This window comes from Lates calcarifer, linkage group LG7_1, assembly GCF_001640805.2.
Source record: "Lates calcarifer isolate ASB-BC8 linkage group LG7_1, TLL_Latcal_v3, whole genome shotgun sequence".
NCBI lineage: Eukaryota > Metazoa > Chordata > Actinopteri > Centropomidae > Lates > Lates calcarifer.
This window is the reverse complement of record NC_066839.1, coordinates 2,753,672-2,777,430: the sequence shown is the minus strand read 5'-3', so window position 1 is coordinate 2,777,430 and position 23,759 is coordinate 2,753,672. Positions and strand designations below refer to the sequence as shown.

General features: G+C 41.0%; 1 protein-coding gene across 1 annotated transcript in view; it reads left to right on the top strand.

Moving 5' to 3' along the window:
* galnt14 (UDP-N-acetyl-alpha-D-galactosamine:polypeptide N-acetylgalactosaminyltransferase 14 (GalNAc-T14)) overlaps positions 1-23,759 on the top strand; it is a 137,024-nt gene that overhangs the window by 73,123 nt on the left and 40,142 nt on the right. The window contains exons 3-4 of the mRNA XM_018682908.2: positions 11,451-11,549; positions 21,357-21,424. Coding sequence (XP_018538424.1) covers positions 11,451-11,549; positions 21,357-21,424 — 167 coding nt within the window. The remainder of the gene's footprint in view (positions 1-11,450; positions 11,550-21,356; positions 21,425-23,759) is intronic.

Genomic DNA, 23,759 nt, shown 5'->3' with positions numbered 1-23,759 from the left:
GAGGCCTGTAGCTGTTCAGAACAGAAGCTGATTCACTGTAGATTATAATATGGACAGAAAACTGTAGAAATATCTCCAGTATTTTAGTTTTACAAAGAACAATGGCAGAGTGTTCATAACTGCACCATCCTGCAGGAAAGATTCCTCATCATGTTAGATCTTCAAGTAGTGTTAAACTACATGTACGTATAGTGAGGAATCCATATGGTGGACAGAAGCTGGTTCCATTTCAGGACCAGTTCTTAAAACTCAGTGAGTCATCCTGTCAGAATTGCACCTGAAGCCCATGTCAGTCAGACAGCTGTCAGAAGCTGACTGTACAGTACAGGACAAGAAGCCATAAAGTTTAAAAAGTAGTTACACTGAACATTTAACTTAATGCTGTTATGGTTTTTACCACTGGCTGATAATGTGGAGCTTCCTGACACTGAGGGAAGAGTCTGCCTCAGTTTGACTGAATCCTGATGCATCTTTGCTCTTAAATCTGCTCAACTCAGCACTAACAGCTAGAACAGGAGGGCGACTTGTTGACAGATGTGATGCTTTGAGTCCTCTGCTGTAGCAGAATGTGTGCATCACCATATGTAGCACAAACAATAAACAACATAAAGTACAGCCTCTCTGCTCTTAACAGGTGGAGCTTTACAGTTTTCTCCCAGCTCTCTCTGCAGAAACTCTCCAGCTCCTCGCTCCAAATTCACTTTCTGGCACTTTTCTTTTTCACTCCTCTGCATAAAAGAGTGCACAGGCAACAAAAATGGCAGGCTGCTGCTGCACGTCAAGCTCCATCTGGCATGTTGAAATCACCTGAAAAACTGTCACCTTTCGCATGTGTCGACTGCACAGTCTGAACTGCACAGGTTTATCAGCACTGCTGAGACAAGAAACTAAACATTAAGATGTTGTTTAACAAGAGCAGTGCAGAGATTTGGGTTTGGACAGTTGTACAGGTGTAAAGAGAAGGCTTCATGGATCTCAGTCCACGATGAGAAAATGTTAATTACCTCATGTGTTTAGGTGCATAATTACAGAAATGACCACCACTCCCATGATGATGATACTAAAGGTTTTCAGATGTTTGCATATTGATAAAGATTTGTGCATTTTTCTTGCCCTCTGATCAACTTTTTCACATTCACTGAACGTGCATTTACTCACACATGCAGCAGAGATCTTGTTTTCTGTTGAACAATGCATTGAGATGACAACCACAAACAAAACATCCAGCAATTATCTCTGTCCCAGGGAGGTATTTAAAAGCTGTGATTACAAGATGACGCTGTAAAAAGGACTCTGTTGTCGTCCCTTTTGTTTCAGTGTCTGATGTTTTTGACTTTAGTTTTTTTCTGGTGTTCTATCACTTCTTTTCCCTCACCATCCCTTATTTTTTAAAATCTATTTTAGTTTGTTACTTACCTCTTTCTATCCTCTTTTCTCTTATCGTCCTCTTTCTTTTTCTCATCTCCCCTCTTTGCTCTCATCCTCACTCTTCCTCTCCCTCCACCCACTCTCACCCCTTCCTCCTCTCTCTTTCTGTCACTCTCTTTCTCTCTCTGTCCCGACTCCCTAAATCTCTCTCTCTGAAGTCCATTCAGCTGATAGAGAGACATAAATAGAGACGAGGGTGTGAAACAGAGAGAGACAGAGCAGAAACAGACTTCTCTCTCTCTCCCTCTCTCTCTCTCTCTGTCATCCTCACTGACACATCTTTCATCTGCTTTATTGTTCAAAGCCTTGTCTGAGTTTAGATCCTGGTTTCTGTCTGTGCTCTGACATGACAGGATGAAAGAGAGGAGATGGACAGACAGACAGAGAGGAGAGAGGGGAGGTGCAGCGAGTCTGCAGAGAGGGAAAGATTAGGAGAGAGAGAGAGAGACAGATGGACAAAGTGGGTGTGTGAATCAGGACATTATTGTATTTGTATCATTAGTAATTATAGCAGCATTAAATCAATACTCCCCCTCCCCACAGTATCACACACACCTGCTATATACATACATAAGCATCTACACAGACAGACACAGGCACAACAAGGTGAGAGTAGTAATTGTTGGCTGATAGTAGTACTACTATTGGTGGTACAGGAGTAGCACTATTGCTAATAGTAGTGGTATTACTAGTAGTAGTATTGTTATTAGTAATGGTAGTGATAATAGAAATAGTACTAGAGGTAACAGAAGTAGTTAGATTTAGGCAGTGTAAAGGCAGCAGTAAGTACTGACAGTACTAGTTGTTTTAGTACTAGTTGTCAGAAGGAGAGGTAGTCATGGTGGTTGTTGGGCAGTAGTTGAAGTAATGTAGTAATTAAAGCAGTATTAGTACATTAAATGTATCTCTCTGTATGAACATCACAGGTTTTCCTTGATAAAGCAGCTCAGTTCTCCTTTGTTCCACTCTCCTCTGCTCCTAAAATCCCAGCGCAGAACGTTCTCATGGGGTTTTCTGACTCTCACAGCACAGTTACCCGCTCATGTGTGCTGTCTGTCTGTCTGTCTGCCTGTCTGTCTGCAAAGTTTCTTCTTCTTTTTTCTTCTTCTTCAAAGAGGTTTTAGTTGCATAACAATACGAAGCAGAAGAAGGGAAAGATGGGAAGATCCCTGCTTCCTACAAGAGGTGGAAGAGAAAATAACAGAGAGACCAGTTTAATGACTTCAAACGATGAAATGGCTGATGGTACCTGTTGTGTAGCATGTTATATAGAGTACATACAGTATTTCCATGTGGTTTCATGTCTCGATAATTAGAGGATTCTTTGTTGTGTCAGCGCTGTGCAGTAATTACATCAGTTACACAAAGACCTGCACATACACAACACGTTAACATTCACATTCTGTATACACACATACACATTCTACCACATGTGCAAACACATTAAATGTTCATATATACATGAGGATACACACAAGCTAAAATTCATGGAAAATGTTTCCACAGACGTGCAAACACTTCTGCGTAAACACAGACTGCTGCACACACACTCACAGTGAGAGGCAGGCAGAGTTGTGGAACTGTAAAGCATGAATATATAAGCAGCACGGGGGTGAAGCGTCTCTCCCAGCAGTTCCAGCCTCATGTTTTTCAAACAGTCAGAAAAGTCTGGAAAACACGAGTCTCCCTGCTCCACTGGGGAAATCGCAGCAGCGCTAACAAGGAACCAGAGGAGCACTGGCAGTTGTTAAAATAATAATTTTTTTTCTTCAAAAAAATAAAAAAATAAAAAAGCATCCTCTTCTTCTGTCGTTTCTGAAAATCTCTGCCTCTCATCTCTGACGCCCCCTTCCCCTTTCCCAGCTCCACCAATAACAACTAGTCTTTAACTGTTGCTTGGCTCTGAAGCCGTCGTGTGTCGTCTCTTTAATCTGTTTTTAGCTTTCCTGCCACAGGAGTCTTCATGTTTCTCAGGTTGGCCTGTCGGAGAGGCCAAAACGAGCTCTCCTGGGTGACAACATTCTCCATATAACCTGATGGTGGGTGTTGGAGTTAGTTGGGAAGATGCTCTCCTTTGCCAGGATCTGCAGTATGTGTGACAGCCTCGCCCCCTCCTCCCCTATATTTAGTCGTTCTGAGGCGTACTTTCACAACAAAACTGAAAGTTTAAAAACAGAGATCATGATACAAGTCTCATACTTTTAAAGACAACGATTTGGAGAGTTTCCTTTCATGCAGGATTCACTGAACAGTGTCACCTTATCTTTTAAATGCTCTCCCTCTTTTTCTATTTGTACATCATCATTTAAACAACATAAACATAAAATTGCGACGCTGCTGGAGAAACAGAACCAGAGGGTGTCTGATGCTGAAATCCCTTTAAATGGATCAGATCAGAGTCTGCAGTCAAATCAGTTGTAGAGTGATGATTATGAAGCACACTCCTCCAAAATGAGATTGCCTCCCTTTTAAAGCCGTGATGCTTTGAGTCTGAATTAAAAAAAAAAACAGAAATGCTGTATATTTATTTTGAAAGAAATTGCCTCCTTAGATCCACTGTTTGTTGTAGTAGCTGCACTGTCCCAGCCACCACATCATGACTGTATCTGTATATGATAACATAACAATGATGTTAGTAATACACAGCTCAGTACAACCAGTGGATCATACAGCATAATGATCTTAATGATATTTTTTCACTGGACACATCACCATATAGATTCTGCTCAGTCTGCACCACCAAAAACACACACATCAGTTGTTGGGTGGAATTGACTTTCTGAGGAAATGAAGCACAGGATCACACAGAGGAACTGGCTGTTTAACTGACAGCAGTGTTGTCCATCAGCTGTCATGTAAAGGAGAACACAACAGAAATTTCAGACATGACAGCAAACCTTCTCTTTCTTAAACACACAGGCACATTCCTGAGAGACATTTACTTCCACAAAGTTACTCTGACTTGAAGTAGATGTCTGCATTTTTGAATATAGATGTCAGAAAGTGGAAGTTTTTGTCATAAAGGATATATAATATTCAACTGTGTGTCCTTTATTATCCTTATTCAAGAGAAGTAATGAGAGTAATGACACGCTACCTAGAAAGGTTTCATTTAGACCTATCTCCTTCCACAGTGTGCACTCTTTCCTTGATTCAGCCCTTCCCTTAATATGCACAACAGCATGCCGTCAGTTGCTGTAGCCAGAGGCAGTGAATGCAACATCTGCATTGTCATTTGAACCGAAATGTCTGTCGTGTAGCAAAATATGGCGTCGTTTATGCAGGAATATTCTCTGTTTTTAAACCATGAGCCGTGAAATAATCACTGTGCAGATGAATTGGAGTTCATTCAGTGTTCAGCAAGAGTTCCCACTCACCACTCACCATTCAAATCAAATTTCAACTCAGGCTGTAAAATGTTAAACTGCAGAAGCAGGCCTGGCTGCCACTGGCTACAATTAGCCATCATAAGCTAATGGTCATTTGTGTGAGGAAGATTGTGTTATTTCATCCTGCTTTAATGTGTTTACTTGCACTTGCTGCAGTGTTTGTAGTTTACTCTTGTGAGTGACTTTGTTGTTGGTTTGTAAAAGCAGAAATTAAAGAAATAATCCAGACCTCAGCAGCAGAAACGAGTGAATATCAGGCCACAACCTGGTCAGTTTTTCTCCTGCAGAATGCCTACACTCCTTCATTCCTTTTAGGGATTAAACCTGCTTCAATTAAAATAGTTGAATCTACTGAAACTATTCATTTGAGCTATTCATTCATTGGAGTCATTGACTCGGAAATTTTCCTAATGGAATTTTCCAGTAACAGAAGAAATGAGGCATTATCAACTGTCCCTGGCCGTCTCTTTTTTTTCTTTTCTTTTCTTTCTTGTGATCAGGAGAAGTGAAATCCCTTGCTCCCTCATTCACCAGCGTTGTATGTGTGTGTGTGTGTGTGTGTGTGAGTATAAATATGTAAATGGCTGTTGCCCAACCAGCCAAAACTAGGCCACCTTCTCCTCTGTGAACACCTGAATAGAAGCGAGACGGAGATAGTGGGAAGAGAAAGAAAGAAAGGCCGGAGGTGAAACGCTTACCAAAATATCTTACTCCAACAGGTGTGCCGCTACTTTGCTCAGATTAAACTGACATTGTTCCATATCATGCCACCCAAGTAAAAACAACATGATATTATACTTCCCATTGCACCTGTATATCCTAAGAATATCTCACTGAAAAAGTACCTTTGATACTTTTCTCAGTTGCCTCTTTATAAAAAAGAGCTAAGAGCAAACTAAAGGCACGTTTTCTGTTTTCCACTTTTGCATGAGAAGTTCAACGGTTCTGCATGAAGTTTGCAAATACACATCCTACAGGGAAGTATGGATGTTTAACACAAAGAGACCAACCGATGTCCTGTTAGCCTCGTGTGTAAAGATTAACCAGCTCCAGTCTAAGTCTCACATGTTAGCTCCCCGGCTCTGCCAAGCAGAGGAGTTTGTACTAGAACAGGATGTCCATTAATCAAAAGTTTGTGTGCTGCTGAAAATGGAAGTAGCTTTGGAAAAAAGTGTCTGCAAAATGCGTGTAAAAGCTTCAGAGTCAGCTTTTTTTTTCAATAGAACAGGTTGATTGAAGAACAAGGTCAAAGAACAAATGTTAGACCTTGTCAAAAAGTGCTGTGGTGGGGGAGAATTGTTGAATGCAAGTAGTAAGAGATCCATAAATGTGGAGAGGAGAGTTTCTGTTAGCGCCGATGTCTTGGCCTTTACTCAGAACTGGGTGTAGATTGTAAATTTGCAGTAGGTTTGGTTCTCAGTAACTGTTGTAGATTGTGTTTACTTTCCATTTGTTACCAGGGCTTCTACTTTTGAATCTATTTTTGTATGTATATGTCAGTATGTTTCAACATGAGATATAACATCAACTGTTGCTAAATGCTGTGTTTCTACTATTAACACTTGATTGGAAAAAGGACAACTTTTGATTGATTTTATAAATTTGATACCGACTTGAAGAAATGAAGAAGCACAAACATTATATTATATGCTACAGTGAACGGTTGTGTTTACAAAGCGTGTGTTTTTGACACGGGGAACAGCTGTTAGCATCCTGTTTCCTGCCCATAGCCAACATTTGTTTATTTATTTGTTTATGAATTCCCTAAACTTTATTAAAACTTGGAGGTGACCACTCACAGTTGTTTAAATCATATTTGTTTTCCTGACAATACCAGATCAGGACACACTCTCCCGTGGTCTGGGTCGGAGGAGTTTCGTCGACTTTGCAGACGTCTGATAGAGAACTGAAGCCTTTAGCTCTTAATTTGGAGCCGTGCTTTAAATCACCAGTCAATCACAGTAACTCTGAGTCTTTCTGTCTTTATGGTGGTGACTTTTCAGCCAGGAGTGAAAACAAGAGGAGACTGAGAGACAGAGAGCGAGCGAGGCAGAGTGCTGAGAGGAGCGAGAGAAATGGAGGGAAAAGAATAAAAAGAAGCCGAGAGGCAGAACAAGTAAAGGACAGAGAGAGAGAGAGAGAGAGAGAAGGGTGTTAGAGGTGTTAATCAGAGGCTGTAGGTGGGTAGGTATTGTGTGTGTGTGTGTGTGTGTGTGTGTGAACAGGTCTGACAGTATCTCAAGGCTACATCAGTGGCCATTAGTATTTTGCAGCACGAACACACACTTTGACAGGTCAGCAGCAACCGCCCGCAGAGAGGGACTATGCATGTGTATGTGTGTGTGTATGTGTGTGTGTGTGTGTGTGTGTGTGTGTGTGTGTGTGTGTCCGTGTCCCTGTCTGCAAGTGTGTGTGTATGTGGGCACTGCTGGTTTTGACCTCTCCTTTCATGTGTTTATCTCACCTCCAGATGAACTTTGATGAGCCAACACACACACACACACACACACACACACACACACACTACAATCATACACACACAAACAACATCCACTCCTCAAATGGCTCTGCTCATCAAATATGAATGATTTTCGCACCATCTGGACAGAAATCTACAGTCCACACTCATCTCGTCTCCTGTTTGTCTTCTTTCTCCTGTAGCATCTTATCATTTCATCCTCTCTTTTACCCCCTGCACTCCTTTTAACCTCAGTTTTTATTTCCTCTCCTCTTCTCATCTCCTCTCCTCTTCCCTCCTGTCTTCTCCTCTCTTTAGTTTTCACTGTCGGTGTGTTTTGTTGTATTTCGGATCTCGAGAACATGATATCACTTTCAGGGAGTTTCTTCAAATTGGGCACAAATGTTCACTTGGAGGATGAAGGAAGTAAAACTTGGTGACCAAAGGTCAAAGGTCAAGGTCAGTTTCCGTGTGACCTTTTTGCCATAACTAAGGAATTCATTTGCTAATTATGACATTTTCTCCCTTCACATCCTCCCCTTTCTTCATCTGCTTTTCATCTCACGTCCCTTCCTCTTCTCATAGCTTCTCATTTCTTCTAGCGGAGCATCCTCTCATCTCTCTCTTTTTCTTGTCTTTTCTCTCCATATCCTCTCCTAACCTCTCCTCTCCCTCTCTCCTTCTCTTTCTCTTATCCTCTCACCTCCTTTTATCCTCCTGCTTTCCATCCTCTCACTCCCTATTGTCATCATATCTCTTTCCCTTCCTTTTTTTTCTCTTCTATGAGCTTATTTCTCTCCTCTTCTTCCTTCCTTACCCATCCTTTATTTCTCATCTGTTTTCTTCTCACCCTCTCCTCTTCTTCAGCTATTTTTCTTCCCTCTCCTGCATTTCCTCCTTCTCCTCCTCCTTCGTTTCCTTCACCATGTGTGTTTTCTCTGGAGCTTTGACGCATCAGGAACTTTGCATGCACACACACACACACACACACACACACACTCGCTCGGGGAGTATGGAAGCTTGTTCATATCAGCTTCAACATCAGTCATCTGTCAGCACAACTTTTATCTGTACATCTCTGTCTGTCTCTCTCTCTGCCTGTCTGTCACTGTGTCTCTCGGCCTCGTTCGTCCTCCTCTCTCTCTTTCTGAGACACACACACACACACACACACACACACACACACACACACACACACACACTCACAGTAGCGGCTCGTCTTTATCTTCTTATCGTTCCTCTCTGGTAGAGCTGCTGAATAAATCAACTGCAGGAAAACCAGAGATGGAGACAGGGAGATAGGAGGGACAGAGGAGGCAGAGAGGGGCATGATGGGATATGATATGACAAATATATACAGTGTGTAGTCCTACTCTCACTAGGAGAGAGAGGGAGAGACAATGGATGAGGAGAGGGAGGGAGGAAGCAGAGAAAGAACGACTGAATGCAAAGCGACAACGGTATGCTCACAGCCTGTTCTGGCCTTCAACTGAAAAAACCTCAGCTTTCAAAAGTGTGTGTGTGTGTGTGTGTGTGTGTGTTTGCACCATGAGCTACACCCAGGCAAGTATGCATTTCTCCATTCATCTATTTTATATTATGTTTTCCATCTTCATTTAATTTTATCCAGGTATTGCAAATTTTAATGATAGAAAATGCAGCTGATGATGGAGGAGAGAAAAAAAGAACAGAGACAGAAAGAAAAGAAAAGTTTAAACAGATATTAAAGTTAAAGTTAATCTGATAGAAAAAAGGATGAGTCAAAATGATAAGGAAAGAGCAGATGATAGAAAGAAACAGTATGAGAATGACAGGTAGAAGATGAAAAGAAAGAAAGACAAAAAGATAAGACAAGAGAAAGATAAGAAAGAGAGACATAAATAGATAAATATTATACTACTACATTGTACCACCACTGGCGAACATGCCCCTGAGCAAGGCACTGAACCTCCTCTTTCTGTCTACACTACCTTCTGTACATGAACAACAATAAAAGTAGGATTCAGACGCTTGTTTCTGCATTTTTACATTCTGTAATCTGCTTTGGTGATATTGTTTCCCCACTTAATCATCGAGCCTCTAAACTAAAGAAAAAAAAATCAAATTGCGAGTTAATGAGGTGCTGATCGTATTATTTCACAGCCGGGTGCTCGTGTGCACTGACTGATGCTGCGTGCCGACCTGTTAATACAACAAATTAGGAGCTGAGCTTGTGTTCTAACCCCACAGCAAATAACACTGAGAAGTTCAACGTTTGGCTCAAGGACACTTCGACAGGACACCAGAGCTCAAACCACCAAATATGGGATATATAAATCTGTGATTGTGCATATATGAGGCAGAATTATTCCATATAGTCATGTTTTATGAGTCGTGATTTTGGGTTTGACGGATAAACTGAGCTGGCTGAACTTCACAGAGACTCTAGCTTTTAACTTGACATCCTGTTGATGTCCTCTGATATAGAATCCCCTCCCAGATCACAGCCAGTCAACATGTTTTTTTGGTGTCGTCTTATTTCAGATGCTCGAAAACTAAGATTCGTTTTCTTGCCTCTGACCTACACAGGCGAAGATTTTTCTGTGAAAAAAACATACATCTTATCTTTCTGAACTACAAAGTGGGACAACATCAGAGAAGAGTCTTCCAACCTTTCTTGGCAAGCTGAGAAACGTGTTGGGGTCAGGATAAATATGTTTTTTTTTTGTCATGTTGCAAAAATAGTTCTTTTCGTGGGGAATCATTGGAATCACAGCAGCACATCTTCGCTTCAGAATACATTTGTGATGTTGGACATGTCTGTAGGAAGTTCTTTTTCTGTCAACTTTAATGTTACAGTACAAAAAGTAATACCAACAACATGACATCCAAATAGCAGTATATGTACAGTGTCTGGTTGTAGACTTTCTTTCTTTCCACAATCTGTTAGTGTTTAATCACTTGTTCTATGAATGACGCCTTCATGTTGTGCAAACAGACTCTATGTGACATTTAGTATTTAGTATTTTTGCTTATTTACAGTATGACCTGTGACTTTCTTTTAGAATCTCTAATTGAATATCCCAAACTCTGTGACCCAACAGCAGAGAACCACACCTTCAGCTGCTGCTGCTGCTGTGTTGTGTTAAATTTTATACAAACACACACACACACACACACACACACACACACACACACATTTGAGAAAGGTGAGGTTTTTAAAAATGAGGGCCAGAACAGAGCAAGCAGACTGTTTCTGTTTGAAAATGTCACCAATCCATCAATCTGATAGGTAAAGGCCAGTCTTCTCATTATACTGTGTGTGTGTGTGTGAGTGTCTGCCTCTGCTCTTTTAGAGGGAAAAGGCTGCTGACCCAGCGAAGGCAGCACACACACACACACACACACACACACACTGTCCTGTGGTGTATTTTAATGAGGCTCTGGTCATCTATAATTCATCTTCAATAGGTCTGGTCTGATCGCTTGGCCACCGTGTGTGTGTGTGTGTGTGTGTGAGTGTGTAAGACAGTTGAAGGCAGAAGTAAAGTAAGAGACAGAATTGAAACATCATCAGGTAAATCAACATGATTTCATTATTTCACCACCAACCTTGCAGATTTTCAGTCAGTTTTATATCATGATCTGTGTCATCAGTGTCTTCAGTATATGGAAATGAATAATGTTTATTTTCCCTCCATGTTGTCTGCACCCAGAGTGGACTTTAGATGGCTTCATGGTTTTAAATATAAAAATACATGTTATTCAAACAACAGCCCCAGAGCTGGAAAAACAGGCAAACGAGTGGGTTGAAATCTGGTGTTCAAAAATCAATATACTGCAGGTGTATTTTGCCATGATTTCATTTTGAACACACATATCAACACAGTGTATTTTTGTTGTTCAGTTGCTCATTCAGAAATTTGCTCATTTTGAAGTTTGTTTTGAAAGTAGTTGTTAATGAGATGATAAAAGGTGTGAAATTGTTCTTCGCAGTGAGTCCAGCAGATTCTTTTTTTTTTTGATGATGATGGATCTTTGAATGAAATTTTGTCGTTTATCTGCTTGTTGACTCACCTGGCGTCCTACAGTCTGCACAGTTAAAAGAAAGAACTTTTTGTTTCACACAAAGAAAAACATGTTTGTTGTGAATGTTGTATACTTAAATCACAGTCTCTCTCTCTCTCTCTCTGCAGGTGCACCACCCTTCACTACGACTCTGATCTTCCTCCAACCTCTATCATCATCACCTTCCACAACGAGGCCAGATCCACCCTGCTGCGCACCATCAGGAGGTAACACACATACACATATTAATAATTTTGTTCTGCTCATCAATTCTAAGAACACCTCACAGTACCTGAGACTGTTTAGAGAATATGGCTCATCAGTAAAGCTGGTGTTGTAATGATGTTTTCTAAAACACATCCAGCTTTTATTTGTAACTGATGTTCTTTTATCTATAAGTTCATTAGATGTTTAAAGGGGCTATTTGTCGCCAAATGTGGGAGGTGGTCTAGAGCTTCAGCCATCGTTACATTGACAGAACAAGAAGTTAGAATATACGCTCTCTGAGCAGGGCTCCCTCTTCAGGGCAGTGTGGACACTGCAGTGAGTCGCTATCAAAAAATGATGAGACAAGCTGGCGCTAACTGTTTAGCATGCTAACGTTGGTAAAAGAGAAAGTGATAGAGCTTGAAGCCAAGAATTGGCGTTTTCACTTCTGTCTTTCCACCACTGGAGAGCTGTCTCCAGACAGAAGGACTGAAGCTTAGCAGCGTTTCTTCTGGACTGCTAAGTGGACAGCTATTGATGGTATTGTTGGCTATGTAGCATTAGCAAAACATAGGGGTGTCTTTATTTTATAACAGCTGAAGGTGTAACTTTGTGTTATACATGCACAGCCAGGTCTGATGTATATTTGCATGTGCTGTTTGTATATGAAAGGAAATGGTGTATTTTCATGACACTGAATTCTGGCAGAATATTGGCTATCAAGAGCTTTAATCTTAAATTAATAGTACGAGTATCAGCCTTCGGAAAAACCTGCACTGGTCGGTCTTTTGTGTAGATGTTGGCCGGTGAGCGAAGAAACATTCGGCTGCCAAAATTTACAGCAGAACAAAACCTTCACTCACACACACACACTCACACACACATACATTTAAACTCTCCTGACCCTCAGTCTCTGAACCATCTTTCTGTCTTTCAGTTTGATGATATCAGCAGGTTGCCACACACATACAATACAAACAGACACACACAGACACCTCCAGGTTTTGGCCCGAGTTCAGCTCATTATACCAGTCAGTCAGCAGGGACTGCTGCGTCTCCTGACTATCACAGAGGACATTGTGTGTGTGTGTGTGTGTGTGTGTGTCCTCCCCTTCAGCCCTTCTCAAAGCTCTGCAGTTTTCAACCAATTAAAAGACAATCTGTCTCCCTGGGCCCCTCTGCTCCCTTTGGCTCTGGCTCTCTCTCTGTATATACGTGTGTGTGTGTGTGTGTGTGTGTGTGCTTGCCAGTGGTGACTTGGAGCTGGAAGTGGTTTAGCTGCCTTTTATTTTTAGTTTGTGAATTTGGAGCAGTGGCTCTCACCAGGATGCACAGGATCCTCTTAAGTTTCTTTACCGCTGCAAATATTTTTACATGAAAACATTTTAGGATGAAAATATCCTCTGTTCAAAATATATCCATGGCAGTGATAATCCATAACATTTTAATGTAGACATTAATATGTTTTACTGCCCTTGAATGCTGACTGATTTAACAAAAAGTGACTCATGATTTTTAGCTGCTCTAAATTCAACATTTTCAGTCAAATGCATTTTATGTCTGTTTGTAACAAACAGTACATGAGCAGAAGCTGATGATCAGAGAAACAATGTATTTAACAAAGGAAGCCGATATTCCAAAATGGACGCCTATTCTAGATTCATTTTAGATTAAAGGAAATGTTTGACACTTTGGTAAATTGTTAGAGTTAGATGAGGCGATTGAAACCACTCTCATGCCTTTAGAGTAAATATGAAACTACAATCAGTGGTTGGTTAGCCTAGCATAGCATCAAGACTGGCTTTCAGGTGCAGGTAGGTAGATTTTGTTGCCTTTGGACAGGAATAGGCTAGCTGTTTCCCACTGTTTCCAGTCTTTGTGCTAAGCTAAGCTAATTAGCATTCTTATATTTACTTCTTTTTTCTTTGCTTTGCGTTATTCGGCCCAGGACCATGTGGTTTGGATGATACACTCTGCTCTGACATGACATAACTTACACAGAGAAAGTTGCTAAAATATGAAATCTTTATGTGTTGAAGATAACACAAAGATTAATAACTGATTTTGTTGACCTGTCAGCAGTTTTTACAGACATGTAATGATAAGGAAAAGGCTTCTGGGAGCACTGGGACTAATTGGCAGCAAGGCTGACTCATTATGCTCCACCTACTGGAAACTGCATCAACAGATCCAAGAATCTGCTCTGTTTGATTGACAGTTGCTCTGCCGGAAGTGCAGTGTAGAAAAAAAACATTACCAGAAGAAGCAACAAGACAAAAGCAAAAATGTGTGGAACTGATTGTAACAGCTTTCAGCTCTTGACATTTCACATTATTTTATCTTCCTGGTTCACTTCAGAGTGAAGGAGCTGCGGGTTCATGGTGCTTCATGTGGTGTCCTTACAGGCAGAGCGCAGCACTTTGCTAAAGTTGAGAAAAGTTAAGTGTGCTGCAAGAGATCACTTGACATTTACAGGTTTTGTATTAGTCACTGAATCTCAAGCAGGCAGCTGACAACAACAACAACCACAGCCACACAGGGGGGGGAAATGGTGACATAATGACTCAGGAGACATTAAGTGTAGAGCAACTTCTCACATTTATGGAGTTTTTAAATGTTAAAAAGCTGAACATGCAACTGTTTTTTTCAGAGTGGTGGGTGGTTGCTATGGAAACAAAGTTGTTTCACAAAGTATTTCACAGAGAGGTCAGAGGTCAGAGGTTAGAGGTCTGGATCTGAAAGTGTAAGTGCTCTGCTTAAGGAGATTTAATGAACCATCCAGTGTTTTTGCCTGTTTTGGCCCATTAACTACAAATTCTGTGTAATTTACAATACTGCTGACCCAAAGCAATTCATCAATTTTAGATTGATTTTCTACCTTACAGCCAGCCACTGGTTCCAGCTTATTTCAGTATATAAAGTAAAACTTGTAGAAACTTCAAAATGATCTGAGATATATAATCCACCACAGTGAACTTGGACTTCCAAGATATGCAAGTCAGGAACCCTATCCATAATGCTGTCAGACACCTTGTGGTCCTTGAGCAAGGCATTCAACCTGCTTGACAACCAGCAGCAGAAGATGTTAGTGAATGTGTGAGACTGTGATAATGTGAAGTACCCAGCTGAGAAGAAGCCTCCATCATCACTCCTTATGGGTGAAAACCTGTGTAAACTTAGAGCTGAAAAGTTGACACAAGATATTCAGTGCTATGGAACTTTTTCTAAGAGGCTTTGAAAGATATTTAGTTGAAGACGGCAAAAAAAAAAAAAAAAAAAAAAAAGCAATCTAATTTCAAGCGTCAGTTTTCAAGCAGGAAAAAAAAACTTGAATAGTAAGATAATAGCTAGATAAGTTTTCTTTTTACTATCTGCAATCATGCTTTGCTCCAGAGACTCTGAAAACACTGAAAGCACATTGAATGCCTACAATTGCATTATAAAAGGGTATAATTTTGGAGTTTTGTGCGCTCTGGGGCTCGGCGATATGCAGGCCGAACTTTAATAAGTTTGATTTCTGAGACAATGATGGGCACTTTGAAAGCTTTTCATCTCGTGATCAAAGAGTTGCTTTCTGAGGGAGAGCCAGCCCTTGTCGATATTTAATCAAGCTCTGATCCGAAAATTGATCTCATCTTCTCTGCCTCCGCTGGGCAAGAGATAAGCAGGCGGAGAAAGAGCGAGAGAAAGAAAAAGAACAAGAGAGAAAAGAGATGTGGAGCTTTTGAGGACATATTTGGTTTTTATGAGTCTGTTTTGACTCTGCATGTGTGTGTGTGTGTGTGTTCATGTAAAACAGCCTCCTGAGCTGCAAAGGTTCCATTATTATAGAGGAGCTGCTGGAGCGTTCACGGGAAGAGGGACAGGCGGAGAGAAATCTCCTCCAATGTGACAAACATTGTGAGATCAAAGCTGCTTCTTTGAGAATTTTGACTCATTAATCCTAAAATGGACGACAGATTAAACAACTCATCCCTGATTCACAGCACAAATACAAATGAAGAAATATAAAAAATAATTATCATTGTCATGTTTTAACCTCATTTTACTTCAATATCATCAAGCAATCGAACCAGTGCAAACATGTTGAATGTTAATTGACTGTAGAAAGCGGTTAATTAAATATCTGAGTGTGATGTTTGTTTTGATATCCAGCCCGCACTTACCATTTGTTTTTGTTTGCTTGCATTCATTAACCAAATGATTCATTTTTCCTCACTCTATGTAAGAACATGCTGAGCACATTCACACATAAACACTGCTGTACAGTGCAAGTTAAAAAGTGTTAAACTGCAGGTGGAGAAAGGAAGCGATTCACCTTCCTGCACCGTAACGACACATTCATTTTCCATTTCCAATTAACCAGCAAATACCTTTGTGTGAAAATTTATTTTCAAGCAAGGATGCATCATTTTCTTTCTTAATTTGCAGACTGGCCATTTTTAAATGTGCAATTTTATTACTAATTACCTTTTTTTCTAAAAACCTTTTTGGGCAAAGCACAAGGTGCCAGTTTTTACTTTTTGCAGATTTTTGCAGATAAACATGAGCTCACTGATTAGTCTAGTTTCCATGTAGAGCCACCAAAGTGTGGTGGAGTCAGCTCCCAGTCCCAGATCACAATCAACATATTTTCTCGCTTATTCTTTGCGGTGTCTAACCAAGCAGGTAAATTTGGTTTGAAGTATGCTGTAGAGACTTTTGTCACCTCCTCTAAAAAAAGGACAACTCAACAGAAAAGGAAACACTGTCCTAATTAGTGGATAAACAGACCTTGCTGTCAACAGTTTTCATTTTCATTATTTCTGTGGTCGGTGATGAAATTGGTCCACGGTGACATCTGTGGAAAAGACTTGAAAAATGACTGGATTCTAGTCAGTTAGCCATCTAATTACCCACTTGGTCCATCAGTCTGTAATCCAGCCAACCAGCCATCCTGCTCCACTCAGCAGCCAGCAGTCACTGGGAGTGTAGAAATGCCACTTCTAGATCAGCACCAGCTCAGCACTTTCTGATTCAGCGGTCCTAAAAACGCACAGTTAAGAGCTCGGATCGCTTCCTCTACAACTGATCACTCAGGATTTATTAGGAAGAGGTCATTAGGTGGATTTATAGTCTTTGCTTTCTACTGCAATTTCACTGATTTATAAAGGCCTTAGACACTACTCTCTTGTACCCTCCTCTTCTTCTATTTCTGTCTCCTCCTTTATCTTAATCCACTTCTTCACCCCACTGAAGCAAACAAATTATGTAACTGAAACACTGATTTACGTTGATTCGCCACAGATTTTGGCTAGTGTGCCCAAGTCCCAAAAACACGTGTAGTCCCCCAGAAATTCATCCTGTTTGATCCTGTTATCAGATTTAACATTTCTGATCAGTCAGCATTCACTGGGTACATGCATGCAGACAGTGTTTACAGGATGCTGATATGTAGCTTTATAGATCATCAGTGATTCCATCAGGATACCATGAGGTGCTTGTTTGAGGCATGTGATTATCACTAATGAGCTTATACATACAGTATCCACAACATAATCAGTCATCAGACTGTAATTAGTGAACACTGATATAGATTACTGAAGATTAGCTGTGACGACACTGTATTTAATGTGGACAAACTAGCCTTTTGATCCCGGACAGACTGATAAATGTAGACGTATAGCACTGTAGATCAGCAGTGATGAGACAGTATTTACTGGGTGCAGATCTATAGCACGATGCATCACTGGTGGTTGGACAGAACAGAACGTATCAAGTGGCTGAATCAGGATTTGTTTCTGTGGATCTGCTGGGAAAGGCTTTTTCTGTCAGAGCAAGATGTAAGATGCAATGAAAAAGGTGCAGTGTATAATTTTAAAAAGCAAAGTCTGTGTTTTTTAAGGAATGATTGCTATTAAAAAAAAGGGTGTTGTTCAGAATGAAAAGTTTTTTATTTTCAAATAATGGATGTCTAATTTTTCCAGTGATGACCTCTGTCGGAGGTTGATAGAGAAATAAGCTGGAGAAAGATGGGTGGGATGTGGATGGATGAAAAAAGCAGTGAATGCAGACGTGGAGAGAAAGAGGAGTAATGAATTACTCCAGCAAGGTAGAGGATGGAAGAACTGGCTGTCAGCTAACCAATCAGGCAGAGAGCGGGGGGTGGGGAGCTGGGGTACGAGCAGAGGAAGGTGGAAAGCTTTAGAGAGGATAAAAAAGAGCAAAATTCTGCCTTGAGCAAAGTCTAATACCGCATGAACTGCAGAAATTAATTTGACTTCTCACCTGTAGGGAATGGAGTTGGTGAAAAACAATTCTGCAGCTGATTTACAACAGGAGTAAAACAAAATGCCCCATACACATGAAGGAGAGAGTTGCAATGTGTTTTAACAGTAACCAACTGAGCAGAATATATCCAGCTCACAGCAGCTGAAAGCATCACTTCTTAGCTGTAAATAAATCCATAAATCCTGTGCAGCAGAAAGGTAAGACAATCTGAAGTCTGTAACAGAGGTTACCTACAGCTTGAACACTGACCTGAATATATACAAATTATAAAATTTGCTTCTCATCTCCGGTCCACACCTGTTTCACATTCAGCAAGCCTGATCCCACAGTTAGAGAGCTAATTGACTATCCATCCATCTGTCCATCCTCTAAACTGCTTATCCTGTTCAGGGCTGTGTGGGGCTGGATCCTGTCCCGACATGCACTTGGCAAGAAGTGTAGGATATGAGCTGGACGGGTCGCCAGTCATAGCTATTGACATGACACAAAATCTCATCAAAATTCATTTATTGAACGGAGAAAGAGAGAAATTCAGCAGGCCTGCTAAAGCAACATCATATAACTGTTTTATCTTAATGGTTCACTGACTGTAACAGGGAGAATGGAGCCTCTGTCATTCCCACTCTGCTCCCTGATCACCTGTAGTTGCTCTATATAACTTTGGTTTTTCAGGTTCGATCTCCCTCTAACTGATAGTCAGCAGCTTAAACTGCAGGAATCAGGTCCAGCAGGTTTAAGAGTAATGCTGAACTGTAGATCAGTTAAAATCACATAGAAGAATCACATATTAAAAACCAGAGTTCATCTCTGATATCCAGCCAGGAAACTGAGGGAAATATCAAGAATTTTAAACAGAGTTTGGTGTGTTTGGGATTGTGGGTAATATACGCCTTTGAGCCACGTTTAAAGCTTTGTTTTCTGTGCATGAAAAAGACTTTACCTCTCACACTCAAATCCCAACAGAACTGATTACCACGTATGGCTGCAGAGGGCGCTGTTGTTCAGCAAAAGTTACATAATGTTGCTTTAAATCTTGGTAAGATGGTGACGTTGTAATTCTGATCATTCTGGCTGCTTCTGAAGAGCTGATCACCTGCAGCAGGAGAGCAGGCTGTGACGTCGCCTCTGTTGCTTTTGTTTTGTTCTTTTTGAAGAGCTCTGCATTTTGATAGCAGCTTTTATCCAAATGTACTGTGAGTGGAGGCGGGTGGCTCCTGTGGGAATTGGACCTCACCCTGACAGTCGTCATAAACCAGCACCCATTTAGCATCAGCATGTTCACTGCCAGAGAGCGGGGTTAAATTCCCAACGGAGGCCCACACATGCAGCTCTAAAAATGCTCGCTCTCACGGCACTTTGGATGAAAGTGCTCTCCAAATGGCAGCTGTAGGTAATGAACATTTTTCAAAAAATTCCCCCTAAAATTGATATATAGAATGCTGGAAATGAACGGCGCAGATATAGAGCTGCTATTCTGTGGCAGCCGACTGCGGTATTGTCAGCGGTGATAATATTTTCTGTGAGCTGAAGATAGCTTCTCCCTCAGCACGCCTGAGGGGAGGTTAAGCCTCATAGCTAGTGGCCTGTGAACCAGAGAATGGGAACTCCTCTGTGTGTGTGTGTGTGTGTGTGTGTGTGTGAGAGAGAGAGAGAGAGAGAGAGAGAAAGAGAGAGAAAGAGAAGTGATGGGAGGAGAGGAGGTGTAGAGAGAAAGAATAAAGAAAAGAAAAGAGATTGTGTTCATCCATCCATACATGTCCATCTGCCTCACTGCAACATAGATAGATAGACAGATAGATAGATAGATAGATAGATAGATAGATAGATAGATAGATAGATAGATAGATAGATAGATAGATAGATAGATAGATAGATAGGTCAGAAAGAAAAAAGTTAAGGAACTAGAACTGGAGAGAAGGGAAGAAAGAAGATAAAAACCAAAAAGGATGATAAGGATGACACAAAAAAGGATGATAGAAAAATAAAGAACAGAGAAAAGAAAGAAGATAGATAGACAGACAGACAGATTCATTCAACGGACGATTTAATGTGGACTAATGAGATAAATACTCTATTTTCTTTCTGCTTGGTCGCCTCATTTCTCTTTTCTTTACCCCTCCCCCCGTCTTCAATCCCTTTTTCTTTCCCCTCATTTATTTGCTTGCCCCACACCTTTCCTCCTCCTCTCTCCTCCCTCCTTCCCTCCATCTCATCCATCAATCCGTTCATCCATCTCCCCTGATCGGTCCTCGACTCCACAGAGAGAGAGAGAGACTTACAATCAGGGTTATTTGTCTCCCTTACTAGCCTGCCATCTCTCTCTCCCTCTCTCTCTCTCTCCCCCTCTCTCCTCCTTTTTTATCCCTCACTCTTTCATCTCGCTTCACCTCCCCTCCCTCCCTGTATCCATCACTCCTCCTGATGGGGTCCAGTGCCTCAGAGACTCATAGGTTCGCTCCACACCTCCTCCTCCTGCATTATCAACCTCTGCTCCTCCTATTCCTCCGTCCCTCACTCCCTTCTTCACTTTCACGTCTCCTGAATTCCATCCATCTTTATCCCTGCACCTCCATCTTTGGTCCTGTCTCAATCAACCAGTGTCCTGTCATCACTCCCTCCTCCTCTTTTTTCCTTTCCTCATATTCTGTTTGGTTCTCTCCATTTCTCCCCTCCTCTTTTCCTTCCCTCACTTTGCTTTTCTTACCCTCTCTTCATTTCTTCATTCCCCTCTCCTCCGTCATCCTCCCCCTTTCCTCTTATCAGTTCATTCTCACCTTTCTTTCCTTTTTTCCTTTCCTCCATCCTTGCCTTTTATGCCCCTTTCTTTCTGTATCTCCTCCTTTTCTTTATCCTTTCATTCCAGTGCTCTCCTTTTCTCTCTTTTCTTCTTGCCTGTTCTCCCCCATTTCCTTTCATTCATCCTCTGCAGAGGATGAATTTTCTCTTTTATTCTTCTCTTCTTTCTTCATTCCCTCTCATTCCATCTCTCTTATTCCTTCCCTTCTCTTTTATTCCACTTCTTCTTTCCCTCATGTCATTTTTTCATCCTTTCCATCTTCTCCTCCTCCATTTCTTGTCCTCTGTCCCTTGCTCTTTTGTCTTTCCTTCCTCTCCGACATTCTCTCCTCCTTCTCCTCCTCCCTCCCTCCCTCCACAGCTTTATCCAGAGGGGGTGATGAACACAGAGGTTATTGAAGAGTAGAAATAATGAAATAAAATAGAGCAGAAACCCACCCAGAACAAAACACATTTTCTCATTTTCTTCCAGTAAAAGTTATGAATTTTTTATGTTTCAATCTTCCTCTTTAATGAAATAGTTTTTTAGAGGCGACACGTCATACATTTTCATAACAGGAATTTGGGTTGACATTTTCAATATGTTGTTTCATATGGCATGCAATGCGTACATAATGGATTCATGAGCACCTGAGTGTGTGTGTGTGTGTGTGTGAGTGGGTTGGCATTTACTTGTCAGCTTTCTGTATATTGCACAGTCATTTTTGTTTGTGCATATTTGGGACTAATATTTTCTTGTGTCTCTCTTTCTCTCTCTCCAGCGTTTTAAACCGAACTCCGGTTCATCTCATCCACGAGATCATTCTGGTGGATGACTTCAGCGACGACGGTGAGCTGCAGCTGGACACACACACACACACACTCACATGCAAATGCAAACACACACATTCCAGGTCTCTTCCAGGTCAGAGATAACAGAGATGAGACCTACACAACAGGTCAGAGGGAGGAGAGGGTCTGAAGCAGCTGGGTCCACAGTTTAAGAATTACAATGGAGATGAAAAAAGACCTCTATTCTGGGTCAAAGAGGAGACAGGCGAGTTGTATGAACAGAGTCTCGCCAGCAGCTGTGCTCACTCTGTCTCCAGAGAGACTCAAAGTCAAGGTGAAAATAGACCAAACAAACTGTCAGGTTTTAGATCCTTTAGAAAGAAGCTATGGTTTTCATTGTCAGAAAATCCACTGGAAAGACCAAAACCAACTGTGCATTGATCCGACTAAAGATTTCCATGCGTATCCGAAGCCTGATACATCTTATTCCTGTGTGCCATAGAGCTTAAAACACACCAGTGAGCCGCACACTTACAGTGGGTGATATGTTCCTTTGTTACCATGAACACACACACTGTAGTTTATTTTAACTCAGTCCCACAAACCCCATCCTGCTGTCCCAAATACTAACTAGAGCAAATGCAGAATAATCCACCACTGAAAATAGTCCCCAAAAACGTACCTCTGTTTGAAGCTAAAAAATAAAGTGTTGTTTTAGGAAATCATGTAGTCATAAAAATAATATTAAAATATACAGTCTCTGTATCTGAGATGTATTTTTGCCCCTGGGGCTCAGAGTGGGTTCATTTGGCCATGTTCTAAGGTATCAGAAGTACTCATTACACAGAATGGACGATAATTATTACATACAGTATAATAATAATCATACAGGTATATAAATGCATAAGCAGTATTTTAGCATAGCTAGCCAATGTGGAGCTAGTTTTACCCTGTTTATACACTGAGTTTAATCTGTAACCATGCATTATATTCACAGGGGGACCATGCTTTCTATGTAAAATCTTTGCGAGTAATTGCAGAAATGCAACGGATTAGAGGTATAAACTGGACTAAAATATATCCCTTGAAACTACAGATATAATAAAATACATAGAAAGTTAAAAGCCTTGAACACTAATGGAGCGATCACTGAAATTGTTTTGATGAGCTGTTGTTTCCACTTTTCTTCCCTCTCTTCCTGGAAAAAAGGTTCTCCTCCATATCTGCTGAAATGACCTTCATGCAATCAAAAACAATGTGTCTGCACTTTGGTTTTTATGGCCAGAGTACGGCGGTGGTAAGAAAAACACAACTGAAAACTCGGTGTGAAGCAGCAGCTTCAGGAGAAGTGGGACCAAACACCTGATAATAGGATTTCATTTGTTCCTGGTTCCTTTATCTGAGTTCACTGACACAAAGTTTTTTCATCTGTATTCAAGGTTGCTCAAGTGTTGCAGGTATATTCATCCTCCTCAGTGTAACTTTAAAGTCACAGCTAAAATGTTTTCAAGGAAACAACAGAGAGAGCAATAAAAACTTCACACGAGACACGCACATTAACTACAAACATAAAAAATCCCCTCACAGCAGGCAGGAAAACATCAACACCAATTATTCCAGTAAAGAAAAATCAGTGTTGCAGAACGTGCACTCTGCGACTGGAGCCTCGGCGCTACCTGCTGATGTTTCCCCTCCGTCTCTCCAACATGCTATTATCAGTGACACCTGCTGAGTCACCAACCTGACAGCCAATCAGGACAGATGGTGAATCGAAAATGCAAGTGATCAAGGTTAAGTAGCGGCAGATTTACACCGTGAAAGAAATGATCAAGACAGATGAAGCAACAGCAGAGAGATGGAATGAGCAGACTGACACATGCAGGTAAACAATCAGAGAAAAGAGCAACAGGGTAAACAGTGTTAACAATACTGTATGTCGACCTCAAACGTGTCACGTCTGATCCAAAAACCACTGAGGAAAAACTGTTGAAGTTCATTTCCTCTCCTCCCACACAGCAGCGAGTCATTTAATAGTGTTTATATCTCGCCTTTGGCTACAGTCCCAATTTCTTGCAGTGATTTGTTTTTCAATATTTGACCTAGCACAAATTCGTTCTCATTCGCTCTTTTCACATTTAGTGGAAAGTATTTTTGTCAATGTTTAGTCTTGGTCTTTTTCTTTCTTGCTTTTTTAGTAGGTTTAGTCAAGGTTACATTTTTATCACTGCCACTTTAAGTGGCTAAAACTGGACATTGAAGCCATTTATCCTCCTATCTTTCCATTTTGACTTCTCTGCGTGCTTTCTAACTAGTTTTCACAAACTCTCAGTTGCAGCTGGTGATCTTAAAGTGTTACAACTGACTCAGGTCTGTGGGAGGCTTGTGACAAATAT